This window comes from Lepidochelys olivacea, assembly GCF_965140295.1.
Source record: "Lepidochelys olivacea isolate rLepOli2 genome assembly, chromosome: 19".
NCBI lineage: Eukaryota > Metazoa > Chordata > Testudines > Cheloniidae > Lepidochelys > Lepidochelys olivacea.
The window spans coordinates 1,248,860-1,271,035 of NC_140429.1; the positions used below are offsets into that span (position 1 = coordinate 1,248,860).

Here is a 22,176-nt window from a genome sequence, read left to right on the forward strand (position 1 = left end):
TCCTCTGTTTGCCCATATTGAATGAAATGGGGTCATTATCACTGGTCCCTAGGCAAGCACTAACTTCCAGTAACTTCCATCATAGTAAGGTCCAAATCAGAGATGCCTAGCGCAGGGTGAAACCCTTTAGTGGTACATTTTACTGATGGCTGCTTGAGACCTCAGCACATGACTCCCAGTAACGATGCGTACTCCCTGCCAGCATGCCCACTTGTCTCCGGGTGCAGTGCTGCAGGGGTTTCCTCTCCGGTGCCCCCGCAGTCTGTCGGCCTTTGTGCCGGTCAGCCCTCTGGCTGAGAAGCGGCTGGTCCAAACTCCTTCCGGATAACACAATGGCCAGGTGCAGTCCAAATCCCAAAGAATCAGCCTGCCCTCTGGGCCCTGGGGTTCCACTGCCTTTCCCTGGCTCTAGTATCAAGTCCTGTCCTGCCCAGCCTACCTCCTCCTGAGGCTGCTAGCCTCCAGGGTCGCTGGCCTTTTGGCCTGTCGCAAGGGCCAGCCAGCTCCCTGTGGCTTCTCTCCCTTGGCTACAGGCTCTCAGATTATATAGAGGGCCCAGGTGACTGTTATCACCTCTGGCTGAGGAGTAACTACCTAATTACCACCCAGGTGAGGTGGCTATGACTGACTGGGCTTTTAATCCTTTCTTGCCTGGATTGGGGGTTGAAGTCGTCCCCCGCCATAACACCACAATTTCACTTTCCACACATTGTTGACAGGTGCTTCAGGAGTAGCTCATCCTGCTCTCTGGTTTGAGTTGGTGTCTAACTCACCTGTACCCCCTCCTGGACTTTGTGACTTAACACATTGAGTCATACGCATTCATGGTCCTGAGACTGAGTCATTAGTAACTCTACAACAAGTCCTGTCTCTCATCTAGAGTGCTGGCCCACTCCACCCTTCCTGAGTAGGGTGTAACCAGTGATGTTAACATTCCCCTCATGGACGGTCCGACCATTCGGAAATACCAATTTTACCAAGTTTCTTCTCATCAAGGAGAATTTCCAGTTCCTCTTTTTTGTTACCCAGATTCCCAGTATCGGTTTTTAAGCCACTGAAAATTTTCTTCTCTTCACCTTCTTTGTCATATTGGTTCAAACTTTTTGCGACAAGCTAAGTTTGTGTTTGTTCTGCATTTGTCTTCGGAGCACCCTCGCCTCTGTTGCTCTGACTGCTCCAGTTAGTCTCCAGCTGAGAAGATTAGCCCCCTCCCTAATGTAGGGATGTAGACCGTCGCCTGGTACAGCCCCGTCTCCCACTGGACTGTGGCCCAGTGTTCCACAAGACCAAAACCTTCAGCTTCATGCACGGTGTGCAGCCAGCAGCTCACCTCCAGGAGTTCTCCACTTTGGCGGCAGGAGGTGGCGTTGCTGAATCTTTGAGAGAGATTTTCTCCCCACTATTTATCAGGCATTTGAGTTTGAGGCTTTTAAAAAGCCGGTTCTAAAGAGTGAGTAGAAATCCCTTCCCTTCCCCAGCTCCCCTCCTTCGCTCAGGAGTCCCTTCCTTTGAATGTAGACTAACTCTCTAGTTATGCACAGAGATTCCCATGACAGACAGAGCTGACAAGACCCAAATCTCTTGTGTGAAAAGCAAGCAGAAAACAATCTTTAAAGGACTGGAGTGTTGAGGGCTGGGCTGGGCAGGGCACCTTTGGGTCTGCAGGTTTTGCTGGGTGTATGTATTTATATCTGCGCAGAACTGTGCTCGATAAACCCAAGGTTAGCTAAATACTCCTTTTCTGTCTGTGCACCCAGGAAATACCATGATGACTGTGATGGAATACATGGGGAACGGAGTGCTGGATTCGTTTCTCAGGGTGAGTGTACCTGGGTGTCGGTTACCCCCTTGAACTTTGCCGAGCAGTGCTGCCATTTTCCTATCTGAAGAGTCACAGCATGAGCTGTTTGTGCTACTTGAGCCCAAGCTGAACCTCCCTGAAATGCAGCCTTCCCTACTCCTGCCTTGCAGAAACATGAGGGCCAGTTCACAGCCGCCCAGCTGACTGGTATGTTACATGGGATTGCCTCCGGCATGAAGTACCTGACCGAGATGGGTTACGTACATAAAAGCCTTGCTGCCCACAAAGTCCTTGTGAATAGCAACCTGGTTTGCAAAATATCAGGCTTCAGACAGTCCCAGGAAGATAAAATGGAGACCATCTTCACCACCATGGTAAGCTGCAGGGGACTAGCAAGGACGGGGAGCTGCTCTCAGTGCAGTATCTGTGCTGTGACAGAGCTGGATACTCACTAACTTTGTGGGGTCATTGGAGGGGGGAAGTGGAGGGGCAGGGTTGGGTTTGAAGGTGCATGAGATGGGATATCAGGGACAGTCACTGAGGAACACAAAGATGAGCTCCCTGGGTAACGTGGTTATAAGACCATCTCTTGTGCTTGGAAATAGACTGATATGTTTGTGCAGTGTAGAGTTTGAGAAGGAAAACTTTCCAACCTAGGTTCAGAAGGCAGGAGGAATTCCCTTGTACAAAGTTCAAATCATGGAGGTCCTGGAAATGTAAGAATAGAGAAGCCTCTCTTCTATGGACCTGGCGGGTGACAGAACCACATTCCCTGCAAAAACCTGATAGAGAAAAGAACAAGTCCAGATCCCTCTGAGATGCTGAAAGCCCCTTCCACGATGGAGCCAAGGGTCTGAGGCTATTTGTGCAGATGCTGCTGCCACCCATCAGAACAGGAACATAGTTCTGTCATGGCAGGGACTCAAGGAGTGTCTTCTTGCACCACCCTGCCCCTGAGAGAGAGATCTAACAGTCTTCTCCCAGCAGCTGGGGTTACTGCTGTCGCCAGAAACCAATCTGGTTCCACTTCACAGGGTTTGTGAGAAAGTTTCCTTTAGCTTTGGCATCTGGTTCCAATGTTTCCCAAAGCAAAATGCAAACCTTGGGCAGAATGGCCACGTTCTCATGCTGAATCTTTGCAAAACTGGATCTTTCCTTGTTTCGATGCAAAGCCACAATCAGGATAACCTAAAACTAGGCCCAGCATCACCCAAGAGGTTTGCAGGCCTGATCTGAATGTTGAGTAGGGATCAAAATCTGAAGCCAGCTGAGTTTCACGGCTCTGCTTAATACCAGGTGCAGCAAACCTGCCGCAGAAGCAGTATGTTTCCTGGTTGCCTGGTCTCTTCCTGCTACATGAATCCAGTATTTGCATGTAAACAGTTTTCTTTTCAGCTGGAGATTAAAGTAAATGGCAGTGAAATGCTAAGGCTTTCTGCTTAAGCTCCCTATGAATCTGAATCAGTGCAACACAAATTCTTCCCCTCTCATCGCCTCTGTGTGTGTGTGTGTGTGTGTGTGTATACATACACATGCACGCACTGGGAGCTGTAAGCAGCTCACGCAGCCTGAGGGTTTGTTGTGTGTGTTTTATCACCTGAATTTCATTACAAGGTTTTCAGTTAAGAATTTAGGACCTGTCTGATTCACATACGTACCTATTCAACATTCCCAGCTAATACACTTCCTAAACACACACACACACAGATGGGGCTTGAGATCCCATTACAGTCCCCCAGAAACACACCCACACCCCAAACATGGCACTTGGAGGGGGGATCTGTCCTGCAGACTCCGTTAGGGAGGCAAATTGCAGGTTTGGGGGAATGACGCACACTTCCCCAAGAGCACACCTTTAGCATGGCAGTAGAACACTGCTCGCACTAATTCACTCACAGTCCAATTTAGACCATTTCACTTGCCAGTGAAGAAATCAATGTACAGTATAAAAGATGGTTTCATTTGATGCCCCACTGCCAGCGTAGGTGAGCCAGCACCATTGTGTCATCACAGTAACCACAGCATTCGTCCTTAAAAACGACAGTGGATTCTTCACTCCAAAGAACACGTACTGTCACAGGCAGTATTCTGGTAGCTCAAAGAACTAGCGGCCGCTGACACCCTGCCTTCAGCCAGCCCTTGGGACTGAGGGTGTGACCCTCCCTGCCTTGCTGGCTTGCGCGGGGAGCTGCTGACGCTCACCAGCTCTGGCAAGCCTGACACTTAAAGATCTGGGTTAGTCTGAGTGTCTGATGCTGGTGGAGTGTTCCGCACGTCCCCCCAGCCCAATCGAGTGTCCGGCCAGGGGAGAGCCTGACTTGGAGGCTCTGTGGAACTGGAGAGGAAAGCATGTTGCTCGGAGCTATACCTGAGACTCCGAGTCCCAAATGTCATGGATGGAAACCTCGTTGGTGTTAACGAGAGACTGGAGGCCAGATATGTCCCAGTTGAGGAAAGGCTGGAGAGACCTGTGGAAGCACCAGGTCTCCCTCTCTCTAACAAGCAGGGTGTGTGACTGCTGGAGTCTGTCTCTGTCTCCAGCAGTTAATTTTATTAAAGTTAATGTTTAAAATCAAATTTACCCAAGTTAAGAGGGAAGGTGCTGTACCTCTGGGGTCAGGCTTGGGTTATGGGGGATTGCAAGTCTCGGTTCCAAGGTTCCCGAGGTACATACATATCGCATAACCAGCATAGATCCAGACGGGGTGTGGGAGTTTTTTAAAGCATCAGTGGCTAAGTGGGCTCAGGTGCGCCACCCATGGAACGTCTCCAGAGTCCAAGTCAGCGTTGGCGTAGTGCGTAAGCACATGGGTTAGAGGAGCCCAGTGCCGGCTGTCCCACGTGCAGCCAGAAGGGTTCTGCAGACACTAAATACAAGAGAGGTGAGGTGGGAGGGAGTGGCAGTGTGTTTTCGTTCAATATTAATGGATAAAATGCCATCAGCTCCTTCAGGAGACGGAACCTCCCACGTTAACATTTCAGGTCTCGCCCTGCCCTTCGGACTAGCATTGGTGCTTGTTCCATTGTTAAAGAATTTGGTACAAAGTTTTCCCCTCGCGTTAAAACTGTACGTGGTGCCAAGGTCTGTGGTCGCTAAGTGCTCCACGACCCAGGTGGGCCGCATGCTGATCGGAGGCGTTAGTGAGCCTGTGTGAACGCCTCCCTTGTCCTGCTGCTGCTGAGAACCTCATGTTTTCCTTTCTTCTGCCTGGCCAGAGCGGGAAGAGCCTGGTGCTGTGGTCAGCCCCCGAAGCCATCCAGTACCATCGCTTCAGTTCTGCCAGTGCCGTGTGGAGCTTTGGCATCGTGATGTGGGAAGTGATGTCTTACGGGGAGAGACCCTACTGGGACATGTCCAACCAGGACGTGAGTCGCTTTGCAGCCACTGTACTCTGACCCCACGGAGAGAGCGGCACTTGATACGTGACCATGTTTCAATGCTGGGCATTGGTGGATAGCGGGAATTGCAAGCCATGCATGTCGCTCGAGTGGCTCCGTATTTCCGTCTTGGGTTAACGTGGTGCAGGGGGACGTTTGTATATTTTTGGCCTATAAGAGAAGAGCTATGCAAATAACCCAAAACATTTAAAAACAATTGTTTCGGGTTAAACAAGATGGTCTCTTCAGCCTGAAACAAAACTTTTCATTTACTTTTTGACTGTTTTTACCCTTTTAAAATTTTTAATGACACTGAAAGAAAATTTGAAACAAAATAAATAATTTTGAATTGATACATTTTGTTTTAACGTTTTCAGAACAAAACGTTTTGGTTTTTTCAGGGTTTTTCCCCCACCCAAAACAAACAATTTGGCAATTTCAACACGAAGTCACTAAATGTTTCGGCAATTTGCGGTGAAAAATGTTTCCTCTGAATAATTTCGCGCCGCTCCCTCCAAGCAACGGGAATGTCGTCCTCCAGTAGTGCTGACAGACGGGGACTGCTCTGCTGCTCTTCAGTGACTCCTTTGTATAACTCTCTTCTCTTCTGCCCCGGGTGGGATTTCAGGTGATCAAGGCCATCGAGGATGGGTTCCGGCTGCCTCCCCCGATGAATTGCCAGCCTCCGCTTCACCAGCTCATGCTGGATTGTTGGCAGAAGGATCGCAATGAGAGGCCCAAGTTCTCACACATCCACAGTACCCTAAGCAAGATGCTTCAAAACCCAGAGCCACTAACATGTACCGCCTCCGCTTGCACTAGGTGAAAATCTGCCTATGTCGCTGCTCTTTCTCCTTCATTCTCGAAGGCCGCGGCGTTCGCCTCTGTATGTGTCCCGTAGGCCGCCCCACACAGCTCGCTCCAGGGTGGCACCAGGTGCTGAACTCAGTTACGCTGAAGCAGATCCAGAGCCACTCCATCTAAATCATTACAGTAACTCCCAGACTCGCACTGAGATCAGGACTGGGCCATCGTGGAATCTGGCTGGGTTGCCGGATTCCTGCTCAGTTGAAGCTGGGTTCGCAGCGTGCTGCGTGGATCTCACTGGGCTGACACCCGTGATAGGAACCTGCCAAGCCTGGGCTCCAGCGAGTTGCCGCAGGGGAATGGCCCCAGTTCTACCCTCCCACTCCTCTGGGAACACAGGGCCCTGGATGCAGCAGGACCAAAACAACCTCATTGCACGGGGTGGGTGGCAGGATTCCCAGAGGGCCCCCAAGGAGTCTGTCTCCCCTGCCCCCCTCGATCCGGGTGGCACCCTGCATGCCAGTGCAGAGACAGGTGTCGTGGGAAGTGGGATCCAGCGAGTGCTCTATTGTGAGGGTCCCCTGGCCACTTAACCCACGTTGTTTGATGATTTCTCCCACGCTGCCTCTACTGCAGAGCCAAACCTCTCCCCTCCTCCAGCGAATGCAGCGCCGCCGGGTCAGAGAGACTCTCCTCAGCCCCAGCGGGTGGGTCTGGGAGCTCTGGCTGCAGGAGGATTCTGTAACTGAAGTTGACTAAAAGCAGAACCCTTCAGATGAGGAACCAGGGGTTTAAGAGCAGCTCCTCTCCTGACTTGTCAGCAGAGACGCTGCACGTTGGGGTGTGTCTGTGTCAGGCCGTGTTATGTGACTGAATGACTTCATAAGCAATGGATAGCCATGCTGCACGACATCTGGGACTTTCAGGTGCCCTGCTCTGCTCCGGTTCTTGGTGGAGGGGTGAGACCTGCTCCAGGCAGGCTGAGGCTTCTCTATTGTTGGATCACTTGGGAGGAAGGTGAAGTGCCCAGTAACCGAGGATCACAGCCAGAGACAGCTCCTGATGGAACTGCAGAACATTCTGTGATCCCAGATCCCCACAGAGTGGGTAGGATTAGGAAACCAAATAGCCACCACCCCTCAGTTCTCCCCTTCCTTACATGGCCAGTGCTCAGGTTAAATTTCCATGTGCCTTGCCTCAGTTGTTCCCTGAAAACTTGCATGGGCCAAGCCCACTTTCATGCCTGCTAGAGAGGTAGCTGCCAGGTTCAGTCCTATGGATGGGAGCTTAACCTTCTTTTGGTGTGATCTAACTGCTCATGTGCTGTTTGAGTTGGCAGGCCTCACAATCCATCCATCCCCCTGGCCGAACGCACTTTCTCAGCCTTCCCGTCCTTCAGCTCCGTGGGTGAGTGGCTGGAAGCCATAGAGATGGGCAGGTACAAAGATAACTTCACCGCTGCAGGGTACTGCTACCTGGAGTCTGTGGCAAGGATGATGGTCCAGTAAGTGAAGAGTGTCTTAGGAATAAACCAAGAGAATAGATGCGGCTTGAAAAAGCCTGCTCTGAAATACCAGGCAGCTGCTATTACATGTGAGCAAGAGATATGCATGGAGCGTCTGACCCCCTGGGAGAACGTGCTCCAGGAGAGGTTGGAGCTGCATGTGTTTGTGTGTGTATCTGTCCTTTGTTTGACCTGTAGATTTTAAAGCTGGAAAACCGGAGGCCACCTATAGTATTTATGGGAGAGTGGCTGGCCGGCTACCTCTCCCAGCACAGCTCAGATCTTACCTGGAGTTTATAAAGCTGGAAATAAATAGTCCTATTTCCAGATAATACAGGTAGCACAGCCCCCAAGTGAGCTCCTGATCTCACTGTAACCCTTTTCCTCCAGCCTGCTTCCTTTGGGTTTGGCTTCTCTTGTCGTGACTCCTGTCACTGTTCCAGTCTTTCTCTTGTATAGTGGAGATTACAGTGTGGGATCCCTTCCAAAGTCTGCAGGCCAGAGAGCATCGGTTGCCTGTGAAATGCCCAGCATGCTGTGGGCATCCATGGTCATTGAACAGTCTCTGTCCCTGAGCTGCTGTCTCCTTTGGCTGAGACTCCTTGTGTGGGCTGCTCCAAAGAGAATTGCATGGGGCTTCGCATCCACACGAGCTGTAACCCTGAGTCCACAGTTGCCTTTTAGTCTAAAATCTCTATTTGCACCATTTGCTGGTGGCCTTGGGGTCTGACGCTGCGAACTCACCTCTTCTGTGGGGCTTGTTTTCCAGAGATGTCCTGAGTCTGGGAATCACCTCAGTGGAACATCAGAAAACCATCCTGAGTGGGATCCAGACCCTGCGAGCCCAGGTGATACAGATGCACGGTCGCGGCGTGCAGGTGTGAGCCCAGCAGGGACGGACACTTTCAGAGCACTGACTTAAAAGTCCCTGGGGACAATGATGCAGCAGGACCGGGAGCTGGCCCCTAAACTGGACCAAATCTCTGAGACTTTACCAAGAGCAGCTGTGTGAGTGGGAGGTAGGAAGTACAGGTCTGCTGCAAACTAGTCATTCCAGAGTAGTGAGGGAGTCTAGGAATTGGTGTTTCCTTCCTGGGGGCCTCCCTACAGCAGCTTTAGTGCAGTGTGCTTGGTTGGTTGTGTTTTTCCCCAGCAATGTTTTGTAGGGTGAGAGTCAAGCTACAATGATGCTGTTTCACATGGTACCTAGGTTAACAGGGTGGACTGGACACTTGTGTACTGGATTTGACCGTGTTTTAGTATCTGGTGTTCTACTGATAAATCCATAGGTATTTTTTATACAAGCTGATGTATTTTACTGACCCCACGAGTACCTTCTGTTGTATAGAGTCCAGAGCACAGCACACGCTAATGGCCTAGCTTTGAAAGATGACTTGGCCCATCCATTCCTGTCCCTCCAGAGCAGATTCTGAATTCCCACTCTTCCCCAGCGTGATCCATTCCATTCCAAGGGTTACCTCGTTAAGTCACAAAAAGTGTGTGAAAAGTAACTAATTCAAACCAAAGTGGCAGGCAAAAGTCCCCCAATTCCGTCAGAAATGGGACAGATAAAATTAGGGAGTCAGGCTGGAAGAATTATTATTGTATTATTGAGAAGAATGCAGCGTGTATCTGTTCTTCTTCGACTGGACTCTGTCCATTCTCATTCTTGGGACGTGCCCACAGCCACTGACAGAACAACTCTGGTTACAGGTGAGTAGCCTCCATTTCTCCCCCATAGACAGTCCCAACTAACTCCCTAAAACCGTTCTCTGGAGGAGGACTAGAAATGGCTTCTCAGAATCACCCTGTTAAAGCATAGCACGATGTTGACGTTTCACATCACGGATCAGTATCCCTCTATGTCAGAGCCAGAGGGTGCATCCCAAAGCTGCTCGCTGGGTGTGGGATGCCTGATGCTATAGCACCAGGAAGGGTTGGGCCGTGTGCGCTGTCTGGGATGAGAACGCTCTACGCTGTTTGGGAGTTGGTTTGATTAGCCACAGCTGGGGTGTCAGTTTGAGGTAATTTCAACGGTGGTGTTGCCAGATTAGATCCCAAGATAGGAAATTCTGGCCAAATGGGTATCCGAACGGAATCAATGAACCAATGGGATCTCTGAAACTGTCATGAAATCCAGACAAGGCAGGCAGTATCAGCACCTTGTTTTGTTGTAAATAACAGGCCCAGTCCTGCATTCCTTGCACATCAAACACACCCACTGTCCTCAGTCAGGGATCAGACCCTACATCACCAATGGCATTTGCTTAGCAGTACAAGTTTCCTTTAAGTTAGTTAAGTTAGTTAGTAATGGATTTTTGCAGCCTGGATTCAGTTGGATGTACAGAGTTTTGTAGGCCTTTGATTATCATCTATAAGCATTACAAGAGAATTATCGATGATGAAAGACAAAGATTTACAAAGGGAATTCATGCAGTGGAAAGTATTCAAAGCACATTTAGAAATCTGTTTGCATTGTGATTCAGATCTGCCTACTAGACTGCACCATAGGGATAGAAAACTAAATTGAAACTAAATACAGGACCTTAACTCCTCCTATCCCCGGTAGTGTTGGCACAGTATTTACCCACTGCCTGGGCATTCTTCCTTCTGCTCTCGATGAAACAAAGAGGCAATCGTATGTTTTAATTTATCTCTGGCGTGGTGACGCTGCAGAGTCTGTTACATTGGGGATCTAACACTTTTGTTCAGAAAGAGATACTCTAAGGCGGGCTTTTTAAATTGTCCATACTTGAGTAAAATTCTGCTTCGGCTCAGGTGCTGTGATCTGTTCAGATTCCGGAGACCAACGGTTTTGTTAGCAGGATTTAGTTTTGTTCAGATTTACGTTGGTTTTGTTGCATTTCAAAGCAAAACGGAACGTTCTTCTCGAGAGGGGATTTTCTCAGATAACGTTTCACAAACACTGCCTATAAGGTGGGGAATGATGTGTACATGTTTTGTGACTCTCTGTTGACAGTTACATGGGACTTGGCTGGCTTGCTTTCTTGGTTATTTTGTACTGCCTCCTTGCCTCATCAGGCTGGATTTATATCTGTTTAGTTCCACAGAGGGACAGTATGGCCCTGGGGATGGATGTACAGAGAGTGTTCATCATGGAACTACATTAGATCCTCTAGATGTGGCACCAAGAGGGTGTGTATTTTAAGTATAACAGAGGTTGCAGCTAAAGCTCTTTGTAATGTTCCTGCCCATATAGAGGCTTTCAGGCAATGTCACATCCGAACTCTCCTGTCAAAGGATCCTGAATCCAGGCAGCTCAGACTGTGTGAGCTGACCTTGAGGAAGTTGTCTCCTTTCTTTGCAGGCTTCTGAAACATTTAAGCAATTCCTGCTAGTAAAGGAAAGGAACAATGGAGTAACCAGAGCACAAATTGTGTGCAAAGCAAGAGATAAGAAATATTGCCCTGTAGAGAACTGGACCGGTCATTTGTGCTACAAATCTACAGAGCATGCGGAAATCAACATGCCTTTCAACACACCATTTCTTCGGGGAATTGCTGGGGTTGGGAACTCTCCCTGAGGTAGACAGACTCTCTTCTCCTTGTCACTTCTTCAGTTAAGAAAAATACACCTGCCCCAATGTCACCTGGTTAACGTTTAATGGAAAGAATTTGTCTTCTGGGTTCATCTAATTCCAGCCCACTTAGTCAACATCCTGTTGTTTCCTACCCAGACAAATAATAATTGTGAACTGAAACCTTCATTTGGTAGAAATGCCAGATCCTAAGGATCAAGTGCAATTTGTATGCTCTTTATGTTTACATTTTATCTATAGAGAAAGTGTACTATAGTCCTCTAGGTAAGAAATTGAACCAACTTGATTCCTGATCATTTCATTGCATTTGACATCTTCCCTTGGGTTCCCAATATCTGTAACCTCTTGGCTGTGATCGTTTCTAAGGGTTGTGTGCACTCTGGATGGTGTGCAGAGCTGCTGTGGAGACCATTTCTGGAATAACTGGGTCCAGCTCTGGGGTCTACTCTTTAAATAGGTGTTGAAAAATTGGAAAGGGCCCAGAGTATGCTGAGACACATGAATTAAGGCCTGGAAAACATGCCGTACAACAGGAGTCTAAAGGAGCTCAATCTATTTAGCATATTGAAGACAATGTTAACAGGTGATTTGTTCATGATCTGTAAGTACCTGCAGAGGGAAAAGCTACCTGAGGACTCGAATCTAGCAGACAAAGGCATAACAAGATCTCATGGCTAGAAACTGAAGTCAGCAAAGCTCAAAGTGGAAATCAATTGCAGATTTTAAGCAGTGACTCTAATCAGCCATAGAAACAGATTGCCAAGAGATGTGGTAAATTCTTCATCACTTGGAGTCTTTAAATCAAAACTGGATCTCATTCCAAAAGATGGGGTTGAACTGGAACATAAATTGTTGGGGTTAGATGGAGGAATCGCTGAGTGAGGTTCTCTGGCCTGTGTCAGGCAGGAGGCCAGACTAGGTGAGCATAATGTTCCCTTTGGCCTTAAAATCTACCATGCTAGCAGAGGAAGGCCTAACACGAGCCCAAGGGCTGGAAGTTGAAGCTAATCAAATTCAGACTGGAACTAAAGTGTGAATATTGACCCATGAGAGTAATTCACCATTGGAACATGGCATTGAGGGTTGTGGTGGATTCTCCGGCACTGGCCATTTTTAAACTGATTGGATGTTTGTCTAACAGATTCGCTGTTGGGATTATTTTGGGCAGTTCTCTGGCCTGGGCTAGGCAGGAGGTCAGACTAGGTGATTACTGTGGTCCCTTCTGGCCTTGGAATCTGTCTCTATAATTGGCAGCTCTTGGAGCCAGATGACTTGTATTCTGGAACATGTAATCAGTTCACTGTCTAACCAAGGAGCAGCGTTTACAGTGATATGGCTCCCCTGAGCTAGATGCGTCCTGTGTTTATATCCAGTAGAATACTATGCTGCCAGCTGGGTGGACTGACCGACCAACTGGCAGACTACCTAGAGGCTTGGCAGTGGAGGTTAAACGGCTGGGAAGTCCCAGTAGTGTTTCAGCAGCAATGCTGCGGCTTGCGGGATGGTCAAGTTTCTTGAGTCCTCACAGAACCGAGACTGAAACGGGAGGTTCCCTTCCCAGAAGATTAAGCATCATTCCCTGTTGCCTAGGAATGATTCAGGTGCCTATTTTTAGAGAAGCCCTGCACACCTAAAAATGGCAACCTTACTAACCTCAGATCTACTTGCTCTTCAATCAGTGCAGAGGCTCCAGGAGCTCATTAGCCAATCGGTAGGTGACAGTAGGCTGATTAAGGAAGGATCTAATTAATTCAGAGCGGCAGGAGAGGGAGAGTCAGCGCACAGCTGCCCTCTTAGCCCCAGCTTCTTAAAGGGCCTCCTGTCTCATCAGTTAGCTGTGTACTGAGGGGCAAGTCACAGCTCCATTGACTTCATCAGAGTAACGACCGTTTATGGCAGCTGAGGATCTGCTCCTACGTTCTGAAACACCTGGTTTAACGTAGTTGAAAAAAGTTCTGTCCCTTCTTCTCAATTATAATCAGAATTGCAAACTGCCGTGTCTCATGTTAGGTGGACTCTACCTGTTTCCAGAGTGAACCTGGGAGTTTAATTACTTTGCTAACTAACTCTTTTGAGGGGCTCAGGCTTGGTCATTGGAAGGGCCTCTCTGTTAGTCCCATCCAAAAGCTCTGTACTGTGTCTGTCAACAGAAACAAGACATAACATTGCCTAGGTCAGAGAACACTTTCCTTGATCTGAACGATAAACTTCTTTAACTGGGCTCCCTCCTCAACAGTGCAGCTACTAAACAAGATGAATGGAAGACGTCATTGATAGGGCCCTACCAAAGTCATGGTCCATTTTGATGAATTTCATGGTCATAGGATTTAAAAAATTATAAATTTCATGATTTCAGCTATTTAAATCTGAAATTTCACAGTGTTGTAATTGTAGGGTCCTGACCCAAAAAGGAGTTGGGGGGGGGGAAGGGGTACTGCTACCCTTACGTCTGCACTGCTGCTGGCGGGGGGCTGCCTTTGGAACTGGGCGCCCGGCCGACATCCACCGCTCTCCAGCCACCAGCTCTGAAGGCAACACAGAAGTAAGGGTGGCAGTACTGTGCCCCCCACCCCAAATAACCATGTGAAACCCCTGCAACTCCCTTTTGGGTCAGGCCCCCCCAGTTTGAGAAATGCTGGTCTCCCCCTTGAAATCTATATAGTATAGAGTCAAAGCACACGGAAGTCCAGATTTCACAGTCTGTGATGCGTTTTTCATGGGCATGAATTTGGTAGGGCCCTCGTTATAGATGATTGTTACATTTTTAATATTAACTTCTGTCCCATTAGTAGCTAATCTTTAGGGCTGTGTTCATTGCCTTTATAAGTAAATGAATTAGCAACACTGTTTTTCAGCAGCTCGACCAAGGGGATTTATTCTCTTTCCCATCCAATCTTGGACACAGTGAGAACCGGCTTCCCTCCTCTATTAGTCACAGGGATGCCCTGATCAATTGGGCTGTAAGGAAGGTTTAATGCTTCTGCCCCAGTACTCCCTCTCTTTCCCATGGGGCATCAGTGTAATCTGACCTATTACAAGGAGAATAAAGAACCCTTTTTAGTCATCAGCAGGCTTTACTAGAGCTAATAAATGCAATTACAACAGGATTAGATTGTGGACGTTAATGTGGCCAAGGCACCAAGTGTCTGTGTGTGTGGCAGAAACCACACCCAAGTAGGATCGTGCTCGGGTCTCCCTTCCCCTCCCCTGCTCCAGGAGTGGAAAAAACCACTGAACCCAAATCAGAGTTCCTTAGCTTGTCCCATTGGCCAAAGGCGCCTCACTGCCATAAGCCAGGCCACAGTTCTGTACCTCTGTAGGTATGGGGCCGTTACCTTGTATGTAAACAGCTGAGCTCCCAGTGGCCACATGCTGGGTGCTTTTCCTCAGCCAGGGCTCTGGCTGCAAGCATGAAACAAACAGAACAGCCGTTAGATCCCAGATGTCCTTCCGCAGAGCAAAGCGACCCAAAGAACTTAACATGCAAAGGCTCTGTGACCTCCTCAGGCGCAAAGACTTTGTCAACATCTGCATTGGCAAGTGATGTGGTGGCCAGTGAGAACCAGCATTTCCCTGCAGGAGGGTGCTGAAAACCCCCAGGTTGTCTGGGTAAGTGAGAAGGACTTGTCAGGCTGGTAGTGGGTGTCCTGGTTCAGCACATGCCTGTATGGCCAGCAGGCCATGCTCCCAGGGACGGATTTTCTGCACCCATCATGCCTGCAGAACCTGCGTTTTCTTATGCAAGAGGTGCTCTTGGAAAGACACTGTAATCTGAGTAACCAAAAATTACTCCGGGCTCACAGGTCAATTATATTTTTAGTGCAAACAATTGGCCCTGAGCAGCAGCTTCAATCCTCCCTTCAAAGAGGCTTATCAGCAATTGCTTCCTCTGTCCCTGCACTCTCCAGTGAAACAATCTCTCTTCTGGAGCGGGAGGGGTGTCCATCTGCCCACCTTCCAGGCTGCCAGTTCAAATTCACGCAAAGCTCCTTTGGGTGCCTCTGCATTAATCTGCTAACAACGCTGTGACAAAGGGTTTTCTTTGGATGATGACGATCGGAACAAAAGTGCCGGTGCAAAAAGCACTCGACAGGCAAAGCTGCTCTTGGCATGCTGCTAATGCAGGGCGATGCCAGCGGGAGGACTTAATTCTGTTAATTTACAAAGGATAAACTTTGATTCAGGTCTCGGCTGAGGGCTTGACATGAGGCTGTTATTCTCACACTTCGGCTTTTCCTTTTGTCGCTTAGTCTCCGGCTCCCTTCTGGCAAGGATTCTGTGCCTCGTGTGGCTGCCAGGGCCTCCTGGTACTTCTCAGGAAGAGTATGGAGCACACCCGAGCATGTCATCCCCATCTCCTGCTAGGTGTCTGAGCCTATTATTGGCTTCCTGAGACTCATTTTTCCACTCCTTGCTCCGGTAGCATAACTGCCAGCTCAACCCACGAACAGGGAGCAACGTTTAAGGGCTTTTCCACGTAATCCCTAACTAATACCTCTCCGTTGGAAATGCAACTCTGCCTGGGTACAGGTCATTTGTCTGCAGCAATCTGACTGTCCCGCGGCGGCAGGGGGGAATAATTGTACAGTGTCTCTGCTGTTCAGCTCCACCGGCATTAGCTGCGTTAGGAGCCCGTGTGTGGCCAGGCTGCCATCTGGCACCGGGGTCGGAGCTGGACTCCTCAGCTTCTCTCCCATTGTTTGTTAAAGCCGCTTCTTGCATCTTGTCTTCAGGCGGACAGGCCCTGTCCTGAAGGATTTACCTGTGTGGGCCATGCCCTGCACAATGTGGCCCTAATCTGATCCGGGTCTCTGGCCACTACCACAATTCCCAGAATCCCATACCAAAGTGGGGTCAGGCAAACAGGTGTCTCTCTGCTGGGGGATACTGAGGGGAGGTTTTAAAGTAGGAAAATTAGCATCATATTCGATAGCGTTAGTACCCACGAGACCTGAGGGAAGGGACAGCCTGAAATGAGGATGGTCCAAAGTCCTGAGCTTAAAAGCACTCAGCACAAATTAGCTCCATTCTTTAATTTAACAAGAGTTCGTGTGTTCAGACTAGCGAGGTATTAAATACTGCGTCCCCCCTCTCCCTCCCCCCCAAACCAAAATTGGAATCAAGTTGGTTCAGCAGTTTAGGTTTTTTGATATTCATTAACCACATGTGATATAATGTAAATACATACTGGAAAAGTCAATATATATTTTTATAAGTTTCAACAAATGTAATATAAGAACACAAGGGACACTGAACATTTCACTATTTGAATTCTAGTCAGGTGTCTCCAGGAATCACTATTGTTTTGGAATAATAATATAATTAATAAAGCTATATTGACATTTTTGTTAATTTTGTATGTATTTGACTCATGTTTGAAGGTTGCAATAAAGAGATACTATATGCATAAGTGAAACCCAATCCCAGCTGCGCCAGGACTTGTCTGTGTGGGTTTATTTCAGGTTTTCCAGCGAAATGCACCAATTAGCACAGATGGCAATTATCAGCCAATTAGTAGTTTAAGCTCTGGCAAGGTGTGACATAATATGTCAATGGTTTATTAAGCAGTGTGCATGCTGAAAGGGAAACCTCCCCTCCTGCGGCAGAGGTGGTGGGTAAGGCGGAAGCCCGTCCAGTGATATTTTTTTGCCTGGTGTTCTACCTCAACAGTCCACCCCAGGTACTTTCTCGGGTGAAGAGCTGTCTCCATCTGCCTGTTTCCAGGAGCAAAGGATCCCTCAACATTATTCCAAAGAGCGGGTGACCTTGGAGCTATCAGCCGTGCAGTCTCGCTGTCAATACAGATGCAAACTGTCAGTCTATTATGCATGTTGCTGCAGGGAGGGGAGGGGGAAGGATGCTTGGGATAGAGGGAAAACCACTGTAGATACTGTGTGTAAAGCCGGTAATTGTTTTATTGAGTAAATGAAAGCAGCGTACAGCCAGCAGGTTAAATGCAAACGCAGCACAGAAATAAGCCTTTAGAAATAACCAGTTCAGTGCGACTCTTCGTCAGCCCCAATTTCTCCTCTCAAGGGGCTTGAATATTAATGCTAATCTACATAAACAAAAGCCCCTTTTCAGCATCCTGACAGTAGCAACAGCTGCTAGAAGGAAGCTGAATGGAAACTAAAATGGGTGAACTCCTCTGTGCTCCCTGCAGTCTACCAATTAATTCAGCCAGCCTCCACCAGGAGCTGTCTCAGCAAATCACACGGGCACTAAAGAAATCATCAGAGGCTTTAGCAAGTCAAGGGGATAGTGCACTCAGCTCTCCAGCTGGGAAATAAGGCCCCGGTTCTGCCAGCACGTAAGCACCTCCTTAGTCCTGCTGAGGTCAGGCGTAAAGTCACATGCATGCTTGTTTGCAGGAGTGGGGGCCTCCCTCTCGTCTCACTAGCAAAGAACATTGGCTCCATCAGTTCTCCTCTCCTCTGGGCCAGGGGGCTCACTGGTCTACTCTCTAGGATCCTGCAGAAAGCGCGAGACCAGGTGCAGCTGGGAGGGGTGAGCGAGTGCAGATCTCGGATCCAGGATCTTTGCCTAAGCCAGTGGTTCTCAGCTTGCGGGCCACTTGCGCTGAGCGGTGGCCCGTGTGACATCCTCAGGGTAGAATATACATAACACTTACAGAGCTGCATATGCAGCCCACAATGGTAAATAGATTGAGACCCACTGTCCTAGGGGCTGTGACGGCTCCACCCGGGCCCGCGCCCTAGGCTTCAAGGCGCACCGCAGCGGACAGGAGGCTGGACAGGTGGGGCCTGACTCCTTTAAACGTGGACCAAGGAGCTTAAGTTCATGCCTGTCCTGCACAGGTGGGTGTGGGGCTCATCCATCACTGGCTGAGGATGCGCTTTTGCTACACCCCAGCCTCTCCGAGGGAGCTTGCCAGCCGTGGGGTGAAGACGCTGCCTTTGTAAATCAAGCCATTTATAACTGAAATCTTGTCATACTGAGACAAACCCTCCACTGGCTGCATGCGGCGGCACGCAGAAAGAACTGAAATCATTAGCGGCTGCCTACCTGCACGTGAGGGAAAGGTTAGCCTGAAAGGCAGGGTTAGCAGCTGGGGCTAATTGGAGACAAAACCAAGGTTTAAAAAAATTGTTCGGGTGACAAGACAACCGCCCCCTGCCCCGAAATACAAACCAGCCCTGACCTTCACCGTCCTCAGGGGCTCTGACGGGGAAGGCTCAGTAGGAGGAGCAGCCTAAACACTGAACATCTGCCGGTTTGCCTCCCCTGGGCACTGGGCCTGGGGTTTAACTGCACTCGGCTGAGTGACTCTGGTGTGCTTTCTGCACCAGCATCGAGTAGTTGAATTTGGGGACCGCAGTAAAGCTCATGCTCCTGAGCATAAAGAAGTTGAACAAAATTTAAATCCATTAAAATTACAGTAATTAGAGGTGGGCTTTGGGGGATCTGGGGTAGATAAGGTCAGATGAATAGTTTTTAATACAAATGTTTAACTTTTTTAACTGATGGAAATGTAATTATTTGATTGAAGCAACTAGGGGCACGAGATTATATAAACATTGCTGATCAGACAATTCAACAATGGTTTTCTAAAATGATGTACTTAAAACTGTAAAACAGATTTTAACTCTAGAAATAAATATAAAAACAGCACCATGGTCCCGCTTTGCATCAGGCCCTTCCATTGGTACAGTGACTATGGGAAGGCGGGAGCCCTTGACCAGTGCTCTTGTCCCCACTCGGCATCCCAAGCCTGGGGCCTTGGCTCGAGTGCTGCGAGGATGGTCGTGTTAGTCTAGTGAGTGTCCGTAGGGCACAGCGTGGCCCTGCTGGTAGTGACGCAGGAACTCTGCTCGAGTTAGGTTGAAACTCACTGTTGAACAAGTATTTCCCACCCCAAGGTGCTCTAAAATCCTCACGCTTAGGCAGATCGTCTTGAAAATCTCAGTGCCTCATGGGCATCTGGGGTAGGGTACGTGATCCAAGTTTGGGGGGGGGGGGCAGAGGTGCCCAAGATATAGCCCTCCTAAAAGATCATTCAACATCACAAACGCATAGTTTGGACCTCCCAACACCCCTGGCCATGCAGTGAGAAGTACCATTGCGCCCATTCCACGCAGGGGGAGCCGAGGCACAGAGAGATTAAGAGTCTTGCCCACGGTCACCCAGAGAGTCTGTGGCAGAGCTGGGACTTGAACTCAGATCTCCCGGGGCGGAGTCTGGAGCTGTAAACCCACAAGACCAGCCCCCATCGTTTGCCTGACAAACCTTGTCTCTACCTTAGCGTTCCATGTGGAGAAAGGAAAATTGCCAAGAACTGAGTTGTTACGGCCCCACCACCTGTCTAATTAGCTGGCATTAATTAATGGTATGAAATGGGCTCCTTCACCTCTGCAGTTCAGGAAACAGTTCCACTGCTGTTGGATCTCCATCTCACTGGGCCACTCTTGAGCAATTCCCTGCATTGGCCACAGCGGAGGCTGGGTTTCTGGCTTATTGGATTAAGCTGTTGTATTGAACAGCGTCCATGTCTCTCCGCTCTCCTCATGTTGGACGCTTTCTCCTTATCGCTGTTCACAGTGTTAGAACTGGCCCCGTTGCTGGGACTGGTTCCAAAAGCTGACATTGACTTTGGGGCTGTTCCCTCCCACCCCCCAGGCTGATGCAGGTGACTGGTCTGCAGATATTTTCTGTACAACACACCAAACCCCCCCCCCGTCTCGACTCACTTCTCCTAGAACAGATCCTGCAGTGCAGCAGAGGAAAACTTTACAGCCCCATCCATTACCATGTGTATGCCTTGCATATTCAACAACATTCTTAGCATGGTACCAACCTCTCCCAGGAGGAAATTACCCTCTGAAAAATGTCTGCCACAAACACAGCAAGCATCCTGGCTAATTGTAGCTGTCCCGCCCACCCAAGGAAAGCCCCTGGCTGCCAGAGCTACAACTGCTGCATTAGTGTTTGCCTTCGAGAGCCTGGCTGGATCCTCCCAGAAAGATCTATCCCAGGGTTCTCAAACTTCATTGCACCTCAACCCCCTTCTGACAACAAAAATTGCTACACGACCCCAGGAAGGCGGACCATAGCCTTAGCCCACCCAAGCCCTGCTGCCCTGGGGGTGAGGGCTAAAGCAAAAGCCTGAGGGCTTCAGCCCCAGGCAGGAGGCCTGTAACCTGACCCCCACTGCCCAGGGCTGAAGCCTTCAGGCTTTGGTCCCAGATGGTAGGGCTTGGGCTTCAGCCGCTGGCCCCAGCAAGTCTAAGCCAGCCCTGGCGACCACATTAAAATTAGGTCACGACTCACTTTGAGGTCCTGACCGACAGTTTGAGAACTGCTGGTCTACCCAGTACTTTGCTGAAATTGCTGCTGTCCACGTCTCCTCTGTTTACAAAATTTCCAAGTCTCGTCTCTCTCCAAGCCTACTCTGCCACAGCCCTGCCTGCATCTAGAAAGGAAGCCATCTGATGCATGGATGGAAAACAATTCAGGGAATCCCTGCCCCCATGGGGCTAACAATGGAAGGAGTGAAGAACCCGTACCCTGGTCTGTGATAGAGGCAGGACAAATGGGAGGGGAATACAGTGCAATCAATCACCAAGCAGGTGTATCAATTGCCCTTCAGTGTAATCTGTTGTCTGGTTTATCTCCACTTCCTAACTGGTCTCAGGTTGAAAGGTTGATCAGAGTATCCCCCCAATCCCATCGCATTCGTGGAGCTGTGCCAGCATCCATGTGTGTAGGTCCATGCTCCAGACTGGGTGGGTGTGACATGTTGGGAGTTGACCTTGGCATATTCCTTCACCAGAGTGTGTTCACCTGCCATGGGAAGTAACGAGACAAGGTGGGGGAGGCGTAATCACAGACATATACATGGAGCACATCATGGGACACCGCCAGGACCAGGTCGAGTAATCAAGACCGCCGGCCAGGGAAATAACCCACTTCCTTCCTTGATGAATCAACGGACGCACCCCACCCATGTGCTTACGCGCTACACCAATACTGACTCGGACTCTAAATACATTGGATGGCGTACTCAAGCCCACTTAGCCACTGACATTTTAAAAACTCCTACACCCCAATCTGGGTCTATGCTGGTTATGTGCTATGTATGTATCTCGCAAACCTTGTAACCGATACTTGTAGTCCCTCATAACCCAAGCCTGACCTCAGAGGTACAGTACCTTCCCTCTTGGGTAACTTTGACTTTAAACATTAACTTCAATAAAAATGTTAAATCTTTTACTGGACCAACTTCCGTTGGTGGCAGAGACAAACTTTCCCGCTGTTCAGAGCTCTGCTTCAGGTCTAGGAGAGGTAATCAGAGTGACACAGCCCTGTACAAGGTGGAACACACTGTTTTGCGTTAAGGTTGCAGGAGACCAGTTAAACGAAGTGGGCAGTTAACACCTCTGCCCTCACAGGCCAAAGGAGGGTTAGTAGGTTACAAATTGTCCTAATGAGCCATAAAACTAGTGTCTCTGCTGTGGCCAGGCTTTTTGGTGTCTAGCACAGTTAGGAAAGTGAATTCCCAGGCTCCTCTGTGGAAGGTGTTGTGCAGGTTTCCTTTGAGGAGGAGGATTGAGAGAGTCACTGTGGAGAGTTAAACTGCCACTAGAACAGAGGGAGCCCTTTGGACTGGGCAACGGCAACGATTAACCCAAGCGAACTGGGAAAGCGGATGCAGCAAAGCAGCCGACTGGCTGGGGAGCAGAGCTGGTCAGCCCGGTGGGGGATCTTGGAGGGGTGCGCCCGCCTGCCTGGGCTGGGGCACAGCGGACACTAGACTTCTGCCACCAGCTCCTGATGGGCCTGGCTGCCTTTCTGGAAGATGCGTTAGTCAGAGATGAGTCACTGGGCTCAGCACAGGGGTGACTGGGTCGCTATGCAGGAGATCAGAGTAGCTGGTCTAAGGGTCCCTTCTGCCTTAAACTCCAGGCAGTGCCCCTAGGGCAGGGTGAAGGGCCTTGTGACTTGCCCTCTGCTCACTCCTTCATGGAGTTGGTTCTCACAGGGGGATGAGGGCCCAAGACGCTCAGCAAGGACTGCTGACCAGGGTATCCAGGTGAACTTGCCAGGAGCTCTCCAGTGTCTTGAAGGGCACTGACCCTCTGCCTTGCTCTGCATGGAGCACTGTGAATG

The 22,176-nt window shown here is 49.3% G+C and overlaps 1 protein-coding gene across 1 annotated transcript in view; it reads left to right on the forward strand.

Moving 5' to 3' along the window:
• Window positions 1-16,367, forward strand: part of EPHA10 (EPH receptor A10) — a 115,257-nt gene extending 98,890 nt beyond the window's left edge. Inside the window, exons 11-17 of the mRNA XM_084609764.1 lie at window positions 1,758-1,819; window positions 1,972-2,175; window positions 5,018-5,167; window positions 5,808-6,001; window positions 7,326-7,490; window positions 8,260-8,338; window positions 10,819-16,367. Coding sequence (XP_084465890.1) covers window positions 1,758-1,819; window positions 1,972-2,175; window positions 5,018-5,167; window positions 5,808-6,001; window positions 7,326-7,490; window positions 8,260-8,338; window positions 10,819-11,034 — 1,070 coding nt within the window. The 3' untranslated portion in view covers window positions 11,035-16,367. The remainder of the gene's footprint in view (window positions 1-1,757; window positions 1,820-1,971; window positions 2,176-5,017; window positions 5,168-5,807; window positions 6,002-7,325; window positions 7,491-8,259; window positions 8,339-10,818) is intronic.
• The last annotated feature ends 5,809 nt before the right edge of the window (window positions 16,368-22,176 follow it).